The sequence below is a fragment of the Mus musculus genome, chromosome 15 (genome assembly GCF_000001635.26).
Source record: "Mus musculus strain C57BL/6J chromosome 15, GRCm38.p6 C57BL/6J".
NCBI classification, from domain to species: domain Eukaryota; kingdom Metazoa; phylum Chordata; class Mammalia; order Rodentia; family Muridae; genus Mus; species Mus musculus.
In genome coordinates, this window is record NC_000081.6 from 42,447,281 (window position 1) to 42,467,884 (window position 20,604).

Sequence of the window (20,604 nt, forward strand, 5' to 3'; positions counted from 1 at the left end):
TGTTTGGAGATTAAATTTTAAGCATCCCAAGAGATGGTCTATATGTTGTAACACTCTAACTCTAGTTACATAATTATCTTTTAGAATTCAAGTCCCAAGGGCATTATTTTTCATGATTTGACATTTAGCCAATATTAATGATTTAATGGTCTGTTCACATTGTATTGGTCCACTGCTTTAGTGAATATAGAATTGGTCTATGGCTGCCAACAGAAAAAGACTTAAGGAAATAACTCATAAAACACCCCAGTAAAATGACTACTTTAGTGCAAATGAGAAATGAAAGTATCAAGTTTTATGAACAGACTTATATCACATACAAGTGCCCATTCTATTGGATAATTTCCTTTGGAACCCAGGCATTAAATTTTTTCATCTCTTCCAATAGCTTCATACTCTTTGCTAAGGAACAGAAGGCTTGTTTATTGGTCTTGAATCTTGGGATAGTCATCGCAGCTGGAGATGTCTCCATAAGCCTTCTGCAACAATTTTTTTTACATATTGGCGAAGCAGTGTTTTACTAAACTCTCCAAAATGAAAATGATAATTTACTTGTTCCCAAAAGTCTGTAATTGAATATGTAAGAAAATATATAAATCAAAGTCAGTGATTAAATTTCCAGGAGAGCTCCTGTTAGGATGTTGATCAGCAACCACAGACCCAAATCTGTAAGTGGAAGCAAAGTTCAAAGGAAGATTGCAAAGAAAGTTGTGTGAGTAGGAAGATTAAAACAACGGGTAGTGTGCAGTTTCACCAGTTAAGAGGTGAGTTTACGAGAGCAACTGACACCAGAGATAAATAAGAATCAGGCATATAGAAGTGGTTCAGTACAAAATAAATATAACCTGAAAGAAAAAAACCCTGCCAATAAGGTCAATAACTGAAGGTCTTACTTCCTTCTTCTCACCTACACCCAGGAAATAAGTAATAAATACATGTAAAGAAACAGATTATTAGCTTCCAAAGAAAGGCTGAACTGTGTCACAGAGTACCTCAGTAACCATGAGTTAGGTGAATGAATGAATCTACGTTAAACAAACACACCTTGGTAGGTGTAAAATTTGTAAACATAGTGAGGTGGAGACATGGCCAATTATTGCATGGCTAATGGCAGAAACTGATGTTACTGATGGTCTAAGCAGTCTAATACTACTTAAATGAATAAACAGAATACTAGGTCCAAAGGAAAAGCAACCTTGGAGTAGATTTTTATATGGATTACCTAGGTTAAGGTCAATGTTATTTTCAAACACAGAAGCTAAAGAACAGTCATTCTAATGTCTACTCCTTAATCAGGCAACAATCTTTTAAGAACTCTTGGTATTCTTTTACTTTTTTAATAGAGTATTTTATTTTTTGAGTTGAGAACCTCTACTTCTTTGTTGTTGTTTTTGTTGTTTGTTTGTTTGTTTGTTTTGGGTGTGTGTTTCTTTACTTGTAAAGGACCCTGGAATCTTTAGAAAGATTCCCACCTAACCTGTCCTTTCAGTTTCATGCTTACTTTCAGAGAAGTTTGTTACGAGAAATCTTTCTTGACTGAAGTAAAGTGTTTTGACAGAGAATTGAGCCACTGAGGAATTACCAGAGATTTGCTAAGAAGGTGTTTTGTTTTTCAAGACTCAGACTCCTTGAGTTTTTGACACCAGAAACACAGTCACAGCAACAATTTTAATACCATGGGGAAAGTCAGAGCTCAGTGATTCTCAAGAAAGGCCATGAAATGTGTATGATTTAAAAAATCAGTGATCATACTTTCTTTCAAAGAAAATCCTGACATCAAATATTATTTGCTTGGCTTTCTGTTGGGAAGAGATGAAATTATAACATATTTTGAATCTAAACACACATGTAAACTCAGATACATACATATCTTTGTGAGTTCTAAGGAAATATAATTTTATCTTCTAAAGTTTAGAAAAATACAAAACTTAGCTGCTCTTAGTTCAAGACAAAATCGTAAACAAAACCAAAAAATCAAAACCAAAACCAATTCTTCCAGTGTACCTTGCCTTTTCTAGTAACACATTAGAAAATTTGAATGTCAAAATGAGTTATGTGGCATAAAATAACTACAAAACATATACAGGTCCTTAAATTGTATTTCAATTCTTTGAGGTCTTATGTGCCTTACAGAGTGAACATGAACCTCTCCCTAGCTGGACCTTCTTTCAGTCCCTAAAATCTCAAGGTCAATAACTACTTCAAAGAATCATGGATTTTTCTTTTACCAGAAAATAAGTAAAACCATTGTAAAACCTGAGATCTTAAATGATGTTTCGTTGTATAGAAATGCTCAAGAAAAGAAGAAATATTCTCATTGTATTATTTCTATTTAGAGAGCAGCAGGAAAATTCCTTCCCAGCTTTTTCTAGACTGAAGACAGAGTGGAGCAATTATGATGCTAAAAACCATTGGGAGGCATTGTGTGAGGTTTCCTGCAGGGGAAAATACTTTCTCTTCTTGTGTTGGATGGAATGTTACAACAGGTCTGCAATTAAGAACCCAGTGTGGATAAGCAGATTCTTCTGTACACCAAAACCGTGCCTGTGTTTACTTCTCTTTACAATTAGTATAATTCCCAACTCTTCAGCATGGGGTATGGCCTTCTGTTATCTGCAGCACAGTGAACCCCACTTTGGAGATTGTGGCTGTTCTTTAAATGAGGTGTCCTTTCCTACCTCTGTGTTTTGACCACATCGTTCTTCTTGGAATGCTGAGCTCCCTCCTCTGCCACCATCCTTTAAACTTGCCCCGCACACATGTACTCACATTTTATAAAGCACCAGGGGTTTCCTCCAGGAAGCCTTTCTCAATCTTCCTCACTCTCAGCAGAACTAATCTCTGAAGTTCGCAACTATCATCTGAATCATGTTGTTAACCAAGGACTTGAATGTGAAACTAAATAACAAATATATGCAAGCGAAATTTTGTGTTTCTTTCTTATTCTGGGGAAGAAAATCTATATTTCTTTTTATTTTTCTTAGTTTTTGTTTGTTTCGTTTTTGTTTTAATAATTTCTGATTGGATCTGAGGCTGGCTCCATTGAAGATAATTTATGCTTAGTACTGTGGATTTAGTCAGAAGCCTATGACCAAGGAAGTCATAGGCACAAAGGTGCCATGACCCAGTGCTTACAGTTTGCTAAATGGATATATTGCCAAAATCCTAAGTATTTGTGTTTATATCTGTAGACTAGCACTGCTCTCAGTATTGAGCAATCAATACTTCTCTTTGCATCAAACAGCTAATGCAGACTCACAGCTTCACAAGATGCTGAGGACACATGCCTCCTATGTGTTCAACAATAAATGGGACACCATTGCATTCCATGAAACCTAATTTCTTAACTTTCTTCTCTCCTGTTTCATCTATTACCAACTGTCTGCATTATTCTTCAGATAATTACTATTTTCCCATTTTATGTTATTCCCAACTACGCCTGGCGAGCCTTCCCAGGTTTCTCAAATGGTTCATGGACCCTTCCTCATCCCATGTCATTTTTGTTTGTGTTTGTGCATTATATATATAGCTTGTGAGGCTATTTACTTCCCAGCTCTTCTCCTACCTCCAAAGTGGTTGTACCTCATAAATATTTCATCTCAGGCAAGAAGTATATACTATAAATTCCATTCATCAAAATAATTATCTCTGGGTTTAGGACATAATCACAACATTAGCAACAGATTAAATAGAATTATGACATCTACTAAACTGGAGAAATGTTGTAGTCAGGTATGGCAGCACATTCCTGTAATCAAGTGCCTGAGGTAAGGAGGCTCCTAAGTTCAAGGCTAGAGTAAAATACATAATGTGATGCTGTTTCAAAAGAGAGATCAAGTGGGACAGAGATGCTTTGCAAGTTCAAATAAAACTCCTTTTAAAACTTCAGTTTGGAAACCTATGTTAGATATTTACGAGAGCAGTACAGTTCTGCAGAAATAACTTTCTTCTTGGTATTTCACAACATCTGCTACTGGTTCCAGCCAGGACCACAGGGCCATGTAGCCTCGAGGATCGGAGAAATGAGAAACATTTCACTCAAAAAAAAGTGAAGCAAGTTTTCCAATACCTCCAAAAATGCAAGGCTCAAATTTACATGAGAAGCTCAGGAGAATTTTTTTTTTCAGTTCATCTGAATTTGTTTTGTAGATTTGGAATGCACTTCAGCTTTACCTCCTCATTTTACTCCCGAGGATCTGAGATTTGGAAAAGCAAAGCAAAGTGTCCAAGGTCGATCAGAAAAGCAACTGCAGATCCAAGACTAGAGTTCATGTCGCTGAGTTCCCAGTGCACTATTTAATATGTTTCGAAAAGCTACCTCCCAGCAAAGATCCCAACCAAAAATAAAACTTGTGCAAAAAAGATGTATGTCCTGGCTAAATCATTTCAAGTTTTTCTCTACATACAATTTTTTCAATATTTTATTCTTCTATTCACATAGAATTTTTTTCAGACAAAGCTAATAATAGCCATCAATCAGTAACTTCTGACCTAACAGTACCATTCAAGCCCAAACATTAAAAACAACAAAATTAAAAATCCACCCATAATAAGTATAGATTATAGGCAGAGTATGATGGGAGGGACATTATAAAGTACTTATTCTACCTTCATATTTAAGTAAGTCAAGTTTCTTCTAGGTGCAGAAGTATTCATTTTAATATCTGTGATGCTATAATGAGAATAATACTGTAATTACTAAGTATGTTCAAACCACAAACACATAACACAAAAACTAAGTTTATATTTAAAAAAAAATTCCCCAATATCTGAAGAAAAGAAAAACAATCATACACACACACACACACACACACACACACACACACACCACTTGTAAAGACACTATTTATTGAAATGTATGATTTTAATTATGTATCATATTAAAATTAGAAGATTGTTATTTAGTTGTTCTTTCCTGAAAGTAGTAGTAAAATTACATTTGTTTTCAAATGGTAAATCTCATTCTTTAGTTATAATAGCATAAAATAGTTTTTAATTATGTATCAAAAACTTTTAGGATATTAGCAAAAGGATGATCAATGCTAAGCCCATTTCAAAATTATTAGTTTAATAAATTATGTAAATTCCAATTCTTCATAAACACTTTAACTTAGTCCAAACAATAATGGGATGAATTGACATTTTATGGGCTTTAATGTTAGAGAATATGAAATATACCAATCATCTAAAAACTATGATTTGAATCTAACCAGGAAAAAAATCAAGAAAAGAAATGTCCTAGAAAAAAAACCCTGAAATCTTCAATAATTTCTTATATAAATACTATAATTTTTATTAATATACATTAATATTTTGTTAGCATTTAGTACTTGGTAACATGTCCTGGGTATACAGTATTTATAGAGTTATGACCAATGCAATGAGTGGATCTAGTTTGGATTCTGAATCCATATAATGAATAATGAATAAACAGATAGTTGTAAAATACAATATGGATGCTAGGGATCAAATGAATCCTCTAGAAGAGCACCCAGTGCTCTTAACCACTGAGACATCTCTCCACCTCCTCAAACAAAATAGATTGAATATAAAACCTGAATAGCTTCCACATTTGAGCAGCATAAACAGATCTTGAAGGATTAAAGGGAAAAGAAATAGATCTTTAAATTGGTTAGGCAAGGAAGGCAAAAACAGATGAATCTAGGAAGAATTGGAGGAAAGGAGGTGACCATGGTAAACGCATTGCCCTGGTTCTTTCACCATGCCGCATTGTGTGTATTTTAATATAGCTTTAATGGCAAGCATCACAGCACTATTATCTTCATCACCATAACCAGTATATTCATATTGGTTTTACATTGAACTCTGATATCTTCACAGTCTGCACAACTCTGATTGTCATTGCAGAACTGTTTTCTTTTCACTCCACTGAGCACAGCATCTTGTCAATTCCACAATTAATCTGTTATTTTTAAAGATGTATTTATTGTTATGTTGATGATTGTATATTTATTTTTTAACTACTTTTAGATAGTAAATTTTTATGAGATGTAAAAGGCCACCCTAATCCCTAAACTGACAGAAACTCTTAACTATTTATTAGAGACATAAAAATCCAATTGTTTATCAAGTAATTCAAAGCCCATAAAATAGAAAAGAAATGTATGCAGAAAACTAGGGCCACAGCTGGAGTGAGGACTCTGTGGTTAGAGCACTTGTTACTTTTGCAGAGGAGCTGGGTTCAAGTTCGCAGTACCCACATGGTGGTTCACAACCATCCATACCTCAAGTCCCAGAGTGCAGTTACACTCTTATGACCTCTGTAGGCACTAGGCACTCACATAGTGCACATACATACTTGCATGCAAAGATTTGTACTGCTAAAATAAAATATCTCTTTTTGAAAGTACCTATCTAGAAAAATAATTTTTGAGCTTCAAAAGTTTCACAAAATACCTTAATTTATAGGGATGGAAAGTTGTGAATCACACCAGGATGCAGAGGTTCATCCCTGTAGCCCACCCCCTCTCCCTCAGGAGATCAGGGCATGAGCATTACTGTTACTTTAAGGTCATCTCTTACAGGGTAAGTTCGAAGGCCAATCTAACTGACAGAGTGAAACACTATCGAAAGGCACAAAAAGGATGAAAGAAGAGAGAAAACAAGGAAGAAGAGGAAAAAGGAGATAATATGAGACTAAATGAGATGTGGCAATTTGTCTACAAACAAAACAGGACTAAAAGAAACATGCTGCCATAGAGTGGGCGTTTGGATTTTATTTAATTTAAAGAACTAGGTAACGGAGTTTCCATTATTGGGAGATAGCTGTATGTATAGTCAGCAACTACAAGACCGAACGTTAAATTCTTTCTTGTAGTTATATTAATTCTTGTGATTTTATGAAAAATGTTATGCTCCAGTTTTCTGACTTGAAAAGAGAACAACTGATACATAGAAATATTAAGTATGTATAAGCACTTGTACTATTTATCAACTCTTGTTAATTGTGCTAACAGTTAGAAGTTGAATTTTTAGGGAAAGTGTTCCTAGATGTATATGTTGGGATGACACACAAATATTGTATTTCCTGGCTATGAAAAAGTGTGCCCCCGTGTTTTCAGGTGTTAATTGCTGAGCCAAGAGCTCCAGGCTAGCAGGATATGTAAATGTTTATAGCTTCTTGACCTTCCCAAAAAAAGAAAGGGAAGCTGAGGTGGGGAAGGTCAAGTGACTTTACATAGTAAAGTGCTGGTGCCTTGAGCTGGGACAGGAGGATGGACAGGCTGACCAACAGGACAAGACAGAGGCTCAGGAGATAGAAGGAAGGACAGCAAAAAAGAAGGTCAGCAAGGTGGAGAGGTAGAGAAATGACAGTGTCCTGCAGAGAGGACACAAAGGCAGAGACATTAGGTTAAGTTAGAAGCTAGCTGAGAGACTGTCCCAGCAAAAAGGTCAACAGCCTTAAGCTATGGACTAATGTACAGAGAAACAATGCTGACTGGAGATAGTTAATAAGTACTTATGATGTGATGGAATGTAGATTCTGGAGAGCCATTCACAGGGCAATAGAAGCACAGAATTCAAATTGGCTTGCGAATGAGGATGATAGGTTTTTCTGGAAACACAGCATAGGGGTGCTTTAGAAGGTACTTCTAGTTTTTGTGGTGTAGTTAAGGGATCAACATTGTGGCTGGAGAGGTCGTCCTAAAACCAAGCCACAGTAAGAATATTGTGAACCTTGGCCTTGAATGGGGGAGGGATAGGGGGAGCAGTTATACTTCCATATTGACCAATCTCTGAGCATAATTTGCCTGTAGAAAGGAGGAATGACCTTGAGTGATATGACTTTTCTTGGCCACAACAATACTTCGAGACGTGGCTTCAGCTGCCAGCAGTCTGCCACCAATATTCCCAGGAGATAGGGAGGAGATCCAGATCTCAAGGGAACAATGGGCTGGCACATCACAGCATTTACTAGGGAAGGTGTCAGGGAAGTTATGTTCAGTTAAGACAGTATCATAATTGTAGAAATCATAGTCATGTAAGAAACTTAGGTTTGTATATGCACGGCATGAGTACAGAACCAACAAAGCAGCACAGTTGTAGAAAACTTGTCAACAGCTACCGAAATATCATCACAATGAGGAACTTTTAGATTGAATAAGGCCAGAGGCAACAGCTGGATAATCAAAAAAAGCATGAAAGACTTAGTGGTAGACTTTACTTATATATGTTGAAACATTGTTCATATGTATGAAATAGGATAAATATCAAATCCAATTGTCTATCGGAAACTCATTCTAGCTATTGTGGGAAGAAGTATTTGAGAATAGCAAGGAGAGCTGCATACTAGCCTGCATGTTAGAGGATGAGAACGTGGGTAATGCCACCTCTCCAGGGGCAGTGTTTAATAATTCCACATTGACTGCCTGTCAGTCCACATGATATGTTTATCACAACACTCCTAGATTATTATTTTCTTTTTCTGGTTCATGTTCTCTTGGGTTCTGTAGATTCTGTTTTTATCTGAGAAAACCACTTAAAGTTTCCTTGGAGGTTAACAGGGGAAACTGTGTATGATATGCACATCTCTTAGTTAATCTGATCTTTTATAACACTTACTTTTAATCAGTATGTCAAGAACATCAGTATGGGTTTTCCTTTTAAATCAAGGTCGGTGACTAAATGCATCTTTAGAACAAACTGTCTAAGAACTACATGCAACTAGTGACTGAGAGGAGTAGAATTAGTCAATCCCAGCAATGAGCCCCTTATTAGTTATTCATTACAGAGTGGTCACCTTTGTAATTATACAAGACAAACAATAGAAACAGACTCAGTTTTTATTTATGTATGTTTGTGCGTACAAGTGTACATGTGTGCCTGTATGTGCACACATGTGTGCATGCATAAATGTGTGTGTGTGTGTGTGTGTGTGTGTGTGTGTGTGTGTGTAGCAAGCACATTACAAAAAGAAAATAGTACCTTGAAAGAAGAGGGGTTCAAGTGAGAGTAACTGGAAAGAGACTGGAGTAAGAACAAGAAAGGGAGGAAACAAAGTACTATTTCAATTAAAAACATCCAAAACAATAATATGTTTAAAATCTTAACAAGAAACTCTGAATTTAATTCAAAACATTGAAAAATAAAAACATGGAAAAATGCAAAAATTTGAAGCAATAACCCTCAAGGTTTTGAATGTCAGCTGAAATTAAACTGAGTCGGAGCCAAGCAGTGGACTCTAACCTCACGTTCCTCATCTTTAAAATGTCTTGCTTCAAAAACACTATGTAGGTGGACTAATTCTGGAATATAAAAAATCATTAAATATGATGTACTATGTGCACCTTATTATTAATAGTTTGACTAGGACAGGGGTAAGGTGGTTCAGAAGGAAAATGGATGAAGATCTCATCCTGACAGCTGGAACTGTATGCAGATGTCACCATGTATTACTGTCCCTGGAGAAACCTCAATGACAAGATTAGGAATGGAAGCTTCAGCAATCAGCTTTTCAATTTCAGCTTTCCTTCCACTGTATAAGTTAATTTTCTCACGGTTGTTATAAAATGCTTGATATAAACAACTCACAAAAGGAAGGGTTCGTTTTGGCATTTAAGAAGCACTACAGGGGATGGAGGAATGGTTCAGTCCTTAAGAGCACTGGCTGCTCTTGCAGAGGACCTGGGTTCAATTCCCAGCACCCCCATGCTTCTAAGAGCCAAACAGAACTCTAGATCCTGGGGATTTGATATCCTCTTCTGGATTCCATAGACACCAAGTCTAAATGTGGTTCGCAAACACACATGCAGACAAAACATCTATACACATAAAATAAAGTGCTACAGCCTATGCTGAAGGTGAAGGCATGGCAACACTCATGCAAGATTTCTGGTCATGTAGAATCTAAAATCAAGGAGCAGAGAACAGACAGGAAGTAGAGTGAGCCTTTAAAGTCTCAAGGCCCATTCTCTAGTCTTCATTAAGTGAGGTTTCCTAAAACCTCTACTACCCTCTGACACAGAGCCACCAGCCTGTGTTAGCTGGCACTCCAACAGAAGCACTCCAACACACAAACTTATGGGGAACATTTTATATTCAAACTACAGTAGTAGCCTTTTCCTTTTCTTTAAGAATGAGTAGTATCTTCTATGGCATACTTACTTTAACCATCTACCAGAGCAGACTTATGATTTAATGCACCATAATTTTCTATTTGAAGAAAACAAGAATCCTATACTTAATTGTATTATATGGCACATCTACATTTTGTTTGGTTTTCCTAACAGAGAAAGCCAGAACCACCCACTGTGTTACAACAATACTGTAACAGAAACCACCATGAAGAAAATAGTAGTAAAAATTGCCTCTCTAGCCTTGATAAAAATAATGTACTTTTTAACCTCATCTCTCTTTTAAATCCAGAAGTTTTACATTAAATCACAGTTCTAATTTTGTAATTCTAATTCTCGAGTTTCATCCATCATTTCATGACAGAAATTCTGTAGTACATACCATTCCAAAGCTGGGAAGCCTTTTATTTTAACCATAGCAAGCTATCATATGTGTGAAAAACATATGGGCAAAAGAATCATAGATACAAAAGGTTTAGGGAATATTTAATAAAGATAATGGGTCTGGGCTCTAACAGGAAGCCAGCACTCCTTCTAATATGCAAGAGTGATAGACACCTTGCACCAGTGCAGAAGCCTTGCAGACACTGGCTATCTCAAGCTTGCCCTAACTCTATTCTCCAAAAAACACCACACTTTACATGCGAGCACGTGTGCTTGCATGTACACACACACACACACACACACACACAAAGACCCTCCACCACAACCACCTATAGGAATCTGAGTGACATTTTGGAAAAGAACCAGGGCAAATTCTTCAGGAGCCTAGAAAAAGAGGAGACTAATTACTTGCTAGCTCTATTGTCAAGCTACCTAACACTAGCCAAGTTTCATGTAGTTTCAAGTTTCAGAAAAAAACATTTACATAAGAGTACCCCTGATGTTTTACAGTGGTTTTTATTGTTACAAAACTCTCAAAATATTGACCTCCTTAGAAACATTTCTCCTTACACTTCATTGTATTTTATAAATGTCTGTGCTGGTTTCTGGAGCTGCCTGAAAGTATACCCTTGCTTCCACCATGAGATTATCTACTTTGTAGAACTATATCTCATCCTCTTTTATGTGACATCGTCGCTATTTGTTAAGCACGTGATTATTACATCTCCAAAGTTCCAATCATATATGTAACCTATTAAAAATTAGCTGTGCCATTCAAAAGATGTAGATTTCTATTTCCAAAGATTATTATGACTAAAAAGACAAATGAAATAGTTGATCTCTGAGGAAACAGCCAGTCACACTGCATGAAGAACCACAGGAAGTGTTTGTTAGCATTACAAGTTGCATGCTGTCGTATGCCACCCCTTTAATGTGCACTACTATATTTTCAAGACAGATAGAGAATACTGATAATGCAAAACCATTACAATTCCTACTTACTGGTTATGAAATCAAGGTACATGCAATTAAAGATCTGTTATATGATGGTATTGTATTGGTAGTTCATGAAATAACACCAAGTAAAATATTCACCTGGTATCAAGGAATGCCAACCAGATTTTAGGACTTCTTAGTCACAGAGCTCAACCACGAGGTCTATGAGACTGAGACTGGCCAGTGCCTAGTCAAGCTCTTTGTAGTGACATAGTAAGTATCTGTTGAGTAAATGTATATTATCTCTTTAGCCATCGTTTTTACTTTTCCTAAGCTATGAGCTGCTCATTAAAAATTAATCAGAAAAACTTAAAATTAATAGTATTATCTGTCTATTTTACATTTGAAGTTTATGTTATTTAAAAAAAAATCCTCCCCTGGAAAAACAACAACAACAACAACAACAAAAAATCCTGATAAAGCCTTGTCTCCACTTATGAAAATCACTCAAATAACTAAAACCATTTCCTCTAGTCATATTGGATGTAATTTGAAAAAAATAATAAAATTTAAGATAACTAAAAAGAAAGAAAGAAAAAGAAAAAATAACTTAAAGTCTTTTGTTAGAGCCAGCAGATTATTAGAAGCCTTTGAGTCACATGGTTTCTGGTTGCAGTCTTAGCTGTATGAAGCCTCTACACCTTCAGAGGCCTCACAACAGAGACACCTTTAGACCACTTAGCTCACTATCCTCTAAGACTGAGCCAGAATATAAATGTCAATCTATGACTTAACACAGAAGCCCATGAGATGTCCTTCCAGCGTTTTCAGCATCTCTGCATCATAGGCCTAGACGGAAACCTTGACTGTCCAGTGAAGAGGATCATCTGCATCATGTCTTTCTTTCCACATCATGCTATCACTTGGTTACAAAGCCAGAGAATTCTGAGTGCAGGGAAGGCCGGAGCTTACCTATAGTTCTGCTTTTCATTTCCTATGTGGAATCTGTCGTACTGTGAGTAGGCTCGGTTCCCTTCCCAGTCCATCAGCTCAATCCTCAGCATGTACTGCCTCTGACTGGTTATTGCAAAAATGAACTCGTTCCCAAGCCAATATTCACCAGAGGGATTCCCAAAACCCTGGGAAAGAATAGAACACATACTCATTACTCCAGAGGGAACTTTTTCATGTTCCATGTCTACTCTCTAAAAAACAATAACAAACATAGTTTTGCTTGCATTTTACACTTTATTGTAATTACTAACTTATTCTAGTACTCTTCTCCTGTCTTTTTCTCCATTGAAGTTTCCATCTAATTTTTGACATAGTAAACTCTGTTTACTGTGACATTCTTGGGTTAAATTAATCTAGTTAGTATAATTGAGCAGAAAACAATTCCCAATTCAAAATTTTCTCCTGACAAAGTTTTAAAAATGTTAGTTGACATTTTAAACATAATTGGAATATTCCTAAGTGAATAGTATCAGGATCCTACACCTTATTTAATACTAATGTATTTGCTGTTATTATTCAGCTATACATTTTGACTATCCTATGCCTTTATACTATACTTTTTCAGATCATTCAATTCTTTAATGAGTTCATAATTAATTTTAATAATTGAGCTTAGAAAACAGTAGGCATTATCACTTAGATTTTTCATTGGCAAAGATTTGGGGTTGGAGGTAGAAGGCAGACAAGCAAGGGCTAGGGAGTACATGAACTGACATCATTGTATCTGAAGCTCACTGGGACCTGATTGTTTTCTTTGGAGTCATGAAAGTAAGTACTTCCATTTTGGGGCGGGAGGGACAAAAAGTACTCCACCAAAACTGATGCCTAACTGAAGATATTAACAAGAAAGAAACTGAGAAATTACTGATATAGAATTGGGGGCTTTGATAGTTGCTCAGAAAGCTCTTCCTTGGTAATACTTGATGATCAATTTAGTTCCTTGTCTATCCATTTGTCTTATTGAATCAGTTTTGGGCTGCCTAGCAAAAGAAGCTGTACTGTCTTTGTGAATTCTCAAAGATGATTGAAGAGGTGACATAGGGTGAGCAATGGACAACAAAGTTTACAGACACTGAAAGGAAAGAACAGAAGGCAAAAGAAGCAAATGTTACAGAATGTCAGAGAAGGGACATCTAAACGTGGTCATTGTAGTGGGACATTTTGTTGCTTCTCAGCCATACAGCTGTGTTCTGGTTAAAAAAGAAGGAGAAGAAGAAGAAGAAGAAGAAGAAGAAGAAGAAGAAGAAGAAGAAGAAGAAGAAGAAGAAGAAGAAGAAGAAGAGGGAGAGGGAGAGGGAGAGGGAGAGGGAGAGGGAGAGGGAGAGGGAGAGGGAGAGGGAGAGGGAGAGGGAGAGGGAGAGGGAGAGGGAGAGGGAGAGGGAGAGGGAGAGGGAGAGGGAGAGGGAGAGGGAGAGGGAGAGGGAGAGGGAGAGGGAGAGAGGAGGAGGAGGAGGAGGAGGAGGAAGAAGAAGAAGAAGAAGAAGAAGAAGAAGGAGAAGAAGAAGAAGAAGAAGAAGAAGAGGAGGAGGAGGAAGAAGAGGAGGAAGAGGAAGAAGAAGAAGAAGAAGGAGGAGGAGGAGGAGGAGGAGGAGGAGGAGGAGAAGGAGAAGGAGAAGGAGAAGGAGAAGGAGAAGGAGAAGGAGAAGGAGAAGGAGAAGGAGAAGGAGAAGGAGAAGGAGAAGGAGAAGAAGAAGAAGAAGAAGAAGAAGAAGAAGAAGAAGAAGAAGAAGAAGAAGAAGAAAAAGAAGAAGAAGAAGAAGGAAAGAAAGAAAGAGAAAGAAAGAAGAAAAGAGAGAAAGAGAGAAAGAAAGATAGAAAGAGAAAAAAGAAAAGAAAAGAAAAAAAGAAAAGAAAAGGAAAGAAAAAAAGAAAAGGAAAGGAAAGAAAAAAGAAAAAAAAAGAGTTCACTTCCAGCCAGTGTCTTGTGCTTGAGAACATTCCATACAAATCTTCATCTGGACAAACTCCTTAATCATAATTATACATACAAATGTTTAAAAGGCTAGGTCCTATGAGCACACGATATATATTATACGTGGTTGTTTTACAAAGAAATGGACCATGGTTAATTGGGGGCATTTATAACGAAGACTTAATCTATATTTGAAAGTGTGAAGGAAGTATTATAATAATTACAGCAGTCCTGACTTTCTCAAAAGAGATAAAATACTGACATTTCTTTCTTTTCCAACTTAAAATCAATTTTATCGTTAAACAGAAGTTTACTTAACTTTTCTCCCATTAGTCAACCTAAGAAAATGAATTGATGCTCCCTAATTCGTTTTTAAAATATGCCGGTCCTCAGTGACTACTAATAATGCTCTAATCTTTTTCCATTGCCTCTGCCAATCGAATCACTTCTCAACAATTAATAGTGTTGATATCAGATCGCCACAGGCCAGGTCTGTTATTGCAATATTAACAGATCACAGTCCATTTTGTTTCAGCTTAGTAGTTAGAGCAAATGCCTGGAGTTAAGTTTGCTACACACACACACACAAACACACACACACACACACACACACACACACACACAACTTTCATCTTTTCTTTCTTCTTTCTTTTTTTTTAACTTATTGCACATTATTTGTCTGGATGATATTGTATACATACTCTCCAGAAGATTATTTGCAAAATTTAAAGGAAAATATAAAACATTAGTACTCCAGTGACTCCCTCTGTTGGGTTTGTGTGTGTGTGTGTGTGTGTGTGTGAGTCTGCACACACTCATGCAACTGCATGTGGTGGCCTAAGTTCGACATTTGGGGTCTTCCTTTATTGTGTTCCCTTTGTCACTTCTCGCCTTACTTTTTGAGACAGGATCTCTTACTGAATGAGAGCCCATCGGATAGCATGGCTGGCCTCCTGGCTCAGTCTTCCAGTAATGGGATTACAAGTGTTGGACACAATATATAGTTTTTATGTGGGTTCTGGGGTTTTAATCCAGGTCCTCATTTTTGCTTCCCTAAGACTCTCAGGCCACACTTGCTGAAAGCTACTCAGTAGTAGAAAATATCTGTAAATTTTAGGATGTGCTAAAGACTTTACAGCATCTCACAGGAGCAAGTGCTACATTCTACGAAATCCAAAGTTTTCCTTTCACAAGGCATGCACAGCATCAAAAGTTATAGGGAGCCGAAACTCGGAGTTAAAACTCTTCAACTGCACCAATTGTTTGAAAGACAAGGAGGACCGCTGGGATTTCCCTTGTAGTTTTCAGTTCAGACAAGCCAGAGCTGTCCCTACAGCCACTTGACAAGTCCTTTTGCTATGAAGCATTGAAACAAAGAATCAGCAACCATATTAAATGTGAGCAGAGAGGCTGGGAATGATGAAGTGTTAAGTCTTAGGTCACATATTTCCATGCTGTTGAAAGTGTTGTGTGGATAAACTCCCAGCTTCCCCAGGGGAAAGAGCATCGATCCCGGGTGAACCTCAAAAAAAAAAAAAAATGGACAAACATGAGAGCCATTCCTACAAAAAAGAAAGCCCCTGCTCCTGCTCTCAGCATGTAGTTCTGAAGGAATTCCTAAAAATTTAAACATTTCTTGCTAAACAGTTGGCTTTGTAAACTTATTTTTTTTCCTTTCAGGAGGAAGCAACTGAAGAGAAAAACACTGCAAGTTGCCTTTGGAAACCAAATTTTAATTTCATGCACCTCACCTAGAAAACTTTCTAAATGAGCAGTTTGACTACAAGGAAGCAATATGGATATTGGAGAAGTAGGGGGAGGGAGAAAACCATCTAATGGCCACGTGTGATGAAGCAGAAACAACTGCTTCCTCAATAAGTTGACAGATAGGCCAAAAGGGGGAAATGGAAGTGGGTTCCCACATTAGTAAACTGTTGGGTAGTTTATCAGACACCACCACATATCTGATGTGGGGAACAACGGCTTGGCTTGGATTAAGTAACCAGTCCCCTTATCTCCGCTACACTTGAATACTCACTTTGACATACAGTTTCAGTGGGACTTTCTGCTTCAATTAAGAGACTCAGTTTCCCCATGTGCAAATCAGCGGTTAAGTGTTCAGTGTTATAAAAATGACAACTATCTGAGATGCTTGAGTGTTCATACAGGAGCAGCACTTAAGGAAAACCTACTGAGAGGATCTGTCACAGTACACAGTCACTCTCTGCTTCCTGCTTTTCTTCTGTAAGATGACAAGTTATTTGAGGGCACAGGTATCCTCCTACTCTGTATGATCTAATTATCCAAGGGCCTTACTTGGCTGAAATGTAATGTGTGTACATCAATAGCTTTCTTCAACCAGTTTTTAGACATGAATGTGTTATGATAACCTGAGCATTGCTTAGAGGAACAAATGTTATTTTAACCCAAAAACTTAATTAAGAAATGAAAACTTAAAGCCAACTGTTTGTACAAATGAAGACGCTGACCACTCCCTCCTCAGTCTTTGCTGCTTGCCTGTGAAGAATTCCCAGAGTGTTCCCTTCAAACTGAACCTTCTGCAAAGCTGATTAGCTGATTTGGTGATAATGGAGTTTGCAATGCTGGAGGTCCAGGGCCTAATTACAATTTATCTTGAAGCCATCTTTAGCTCCCCAGATGGATTTTTCTTTGCTCATTTCAGTGTCATCTAATGTCCTATAACTAACAGGTAAAAACATCTTGGAATCCATAAACTGACAAAATCCTAGTTTCCACCAATGAAAGAAATGGCTACCGATGCAGACAGCACCTCAGGTCTACAGCAGACTTCTCCTATTTTGCTCTAATCCTGCTCACTGATGTTTCCACTAATGCATGTTTGATATGTCTTGACTTACGAACCTCTTTCTTCTGTTACTATAGAAAACTTTGAAACATTGCTTCCATGATGGAACATAGAATTAGGGTAACCTAAGTCTGTGGATCCCAAGCCAAATAAACTGTCTCTAACCCCCTTTGAGGTCAGTGTTATGATTGAGCATCAACCTGTCTTAATGGGAAAGTACCTGTCTCCTTTTTCCTCTTCTTTGACCCTATTTCTCTCTTTCTCTTTCTATATAGCTTAAATGCTTTAGGATCTAGCAAAGAAAATTTTAAGTTCTTATACCCACATCAATAACTAATCATTAATAATTCTGATGGCTCCTTTTACTTGGAAATGAGTACTAGACAGAGCTGTGCGCTATTTATGAACAGAGATGACTTACACACACACACACACACACATACACACACACACACACACACACACATATGATTGTGAATGTCTGCAGTGGGCCTGAAAAGCAGTATATTCAAAAAGTTCCATAGATAAGTTCGCTATGCAATAATGGTGAAGATTCATATGAATGTGACATTAAAAAACTATGTACAAATTAGGAAAAATATAATAATCAGGTAAAATTATCTAAATGAAGGAGGCAGGACATCATATATTAATAATGGTCTCCATACCAGGAGACACTTTTGAGTATGGGACTGATACAAAGAATTCAAATTGTTCATAAAATATAGTAATGAATAGCTCAAAAGCATTTTTAATTATTTTTGTATACAATACGTTATCACAAGACATTCTTTTATCTCAAATTTTCTGTAAAAACTTGATTCTCCAGAGAAGGGGGATGTGTGGAGTGTGGGGCACCTCTCACAGGTGAAGGGGAGGGTGGGTGGATGAAGAACTCTGGGAGGGGAGACCAGGAGGGCACAACATTTGGGATGTAAATAAATAAAATAATTAATTTTTAAAAACTTTTTAAAAATGATAAGAACTCTGTTCTGAGGCTAAGGAGACAGAGATAAACAAACTTCAGTAGACAGAGTGGATTCTTCTGTTAGGAATAAAATGGACACCCATGCATGCTCATGGCAATTAGTTTGTTCTGTTCTGTCAGTCGTATTTGCACAAAGAACTTAGATGCCATGAAACAGATGCTGGTTAATTTCATTTGTCTTCCAGTAGTTTAATAAAAGGGGAAACACTGGAATTTAAAGAAAAACAATGCTGACTTCAAATTGGCCTCAAGAGTCACATTATACTTTTAAAATACAGCGAGAGGAAAGGACCAATATTCATTAATTTTGCCAAAACCTGAAAAAATGTTCAATTTCAGTTTGCAATTTTTCCAAGTTAATAAAATAATTGTCTCTGATACTTTATTTGTTTTGTCTGATAATGCTCACAGGAAGTATTGACTTTTTATAGAAGAATCAAAATTGAAACCAGACACAGTCCTTGTACTCTACGGGCTTCATTTTTCTTTCATACAAATTATTAAAGAAAGCAGATAAGTCTGGTTTCCCAAAGGTTCTTTTTACTCTACAATTAAAGCCCACATTAGAAGTATCTCCTCGTACTCCTGAAACACCTAGCCCAAGAAAGACAGAAAGGAACTTTGATTTAAAGACATTTTTCTTACTTTCTTTCAATATAGACATGTAGAAATGCAATTTAAAAGATGCATTGAATTTTTTTCCTAAACAACAACTCCTAGAAAGTACATAGCTGCTAAAAGGAAATGTTGTTTTCAATAGGAAGCTTTGTTTATAGAGATAATTGTCTTTAAAACAAACCAAGTCTGTCCCCAGGGCATTAGAGACTGCCTGTCATAAAGCTGCCACTTAAAGAAGTTTGTCGGACTCTCTGGTTCATTGGCTTTATTTGCAGGAAGACTGGTGGTGACTGTGGTGTCTCTATGGCCTGAAGGAGTACTAGAGTCCATCAATGCCCCATTAGGAGAACTCCCACAGGCTTTTTTTCTCAGCAGTAAATGCCTTTACAAGTCTGTAACTCAGGTTTTATCGGATTTCCTCCTAAGGAAGACTTAAGAGACAGCAAAGTTCAGAATGCTTCCCTGGGCAAAAGCCAATGTTGAGAAGCAAGTCCTTTGCAACTTCCATGTTTTGAGGGGCTTAAAAAGGAAAAGAAAAACTACTTTGTAATTTTGGGGGGTTGATGACATTGACACCAAATTCTGGAAAATGTATCAGGAAAGAGGCAGGCCACATGTAGCAGTCAGTAGGAAGTAATGACATTGGGCTAGCCAGCAAGATGGGTGTAGGGGGCGAGTCAAAGGTCATAGCTACATTCAATGTCCCCAGAGTGGAGACTAGGAAGACGACGGAGGAAATGCTGCATGCACACAAGTGTAGTTTTCCTCAAACACATTCAAGCCAAGGAAGCCTGAAGCCAGTGTCCCACACAAAGGGAGCAGGTGTAGGCAAGACTGATGCAGGCTCAGCTCCACCTTGCTAGTTTGCTTTTAGGGGAAAATAAAAAGGGAAGAAAGTTCTGAGAAAGCTGTAGCACTTTTGACCCTGTGCTTTGATGAACATTTAACTAATGGATTCTTTTAATTTAGAAAATCTTCATAGTCAATTTTGCTAAAACGTTTAAAAAATTCGGAACTAATTTTACTCTCAGACCATAAATAATTGACACGGGGGTGATACATTTTTCAAGTTTGAATAAAGCATGATAGCTTTTCTTATTTAAAAATGAGGGGAAAGGATAAATTCCAATGGTTAACGAATAATTCCATTCCAATAATGAAAATACAATTGTCAGAGAATGGATATGTAACACATAGAACATTATCTTACAGGATTGTTATGAGGAACTAGAATGGTGGTTTAGTTTCTAAGGCCCCTTTCCTTTTATGTGATTTTACACAAACATGAGTGTGGGAGTTCTGAGTTTGAAAACACAGCCCTGAAATGAGTCTGTACAAATAGGTCAAGTTTTTATTCTGCCATTCACTGGTAGATCAGTTCTGGAGAAATCACTTAACTCACAGTGTCTTCCTCTTGTATTACATCATAGCTTACCTTCTGCATCTGCTTTGTATAGTTGAACAAAGAACCGGGGTTATATCTTAATAGAAATCTATTTCATGATAGAAGGGATTACTGGAGATAGAAAACCAAATCAAGAACTATGAAGAAATTTCAATGTAAAATAATGAAAAACTTCTACCCTTAAAATGGTTCTAAAAGTTTACATCTGTACTTGGGAAATGCTAACTTTGACATGAGAAATGTGACAATCCCATGAGAGAAGTCCTAGATGGTCACATGCAAAGATTATATGGAGCCACTCCCATTCAGAGCTCCACAGCTTGAAACAGTGTGAGAGAGGTCACAGCTAGTATTCGTCTTGCTCCATGACCTGTGGCCCTGAACAGCTTCCTGTCCTGATCACATAACCAACCTGGGTTGGAGTTC

At 37.1% G+C, this 20,604-nt stretch overlaps 1 protein-coding gene across 3 annotated transcripts in view; it reads right to left on the reverse strand.

Moving 5' to 3' along the window:
* The window catches only part of Angpt1 (angiopoietin 1), a 252,311-nt gene that overhangs the window by 22,614 nt on the left and 209,093 nt on the right, over positions 1-20,604 (reverse strand). For all 3 annotated transcript variants that reach the window (NM_001286062.1, NM_009640.4, XM_006520323.2), the window contains exon 7: positions 12,387-12,553. In NM_001286062.1, coding sequence (NP_001272991.1) covers positions 12,387-12,553 — 167 coding nt within the window. The remainder of the gene's footprint in view (positions 1-12,386; positions 12,554-20,604) is intronic.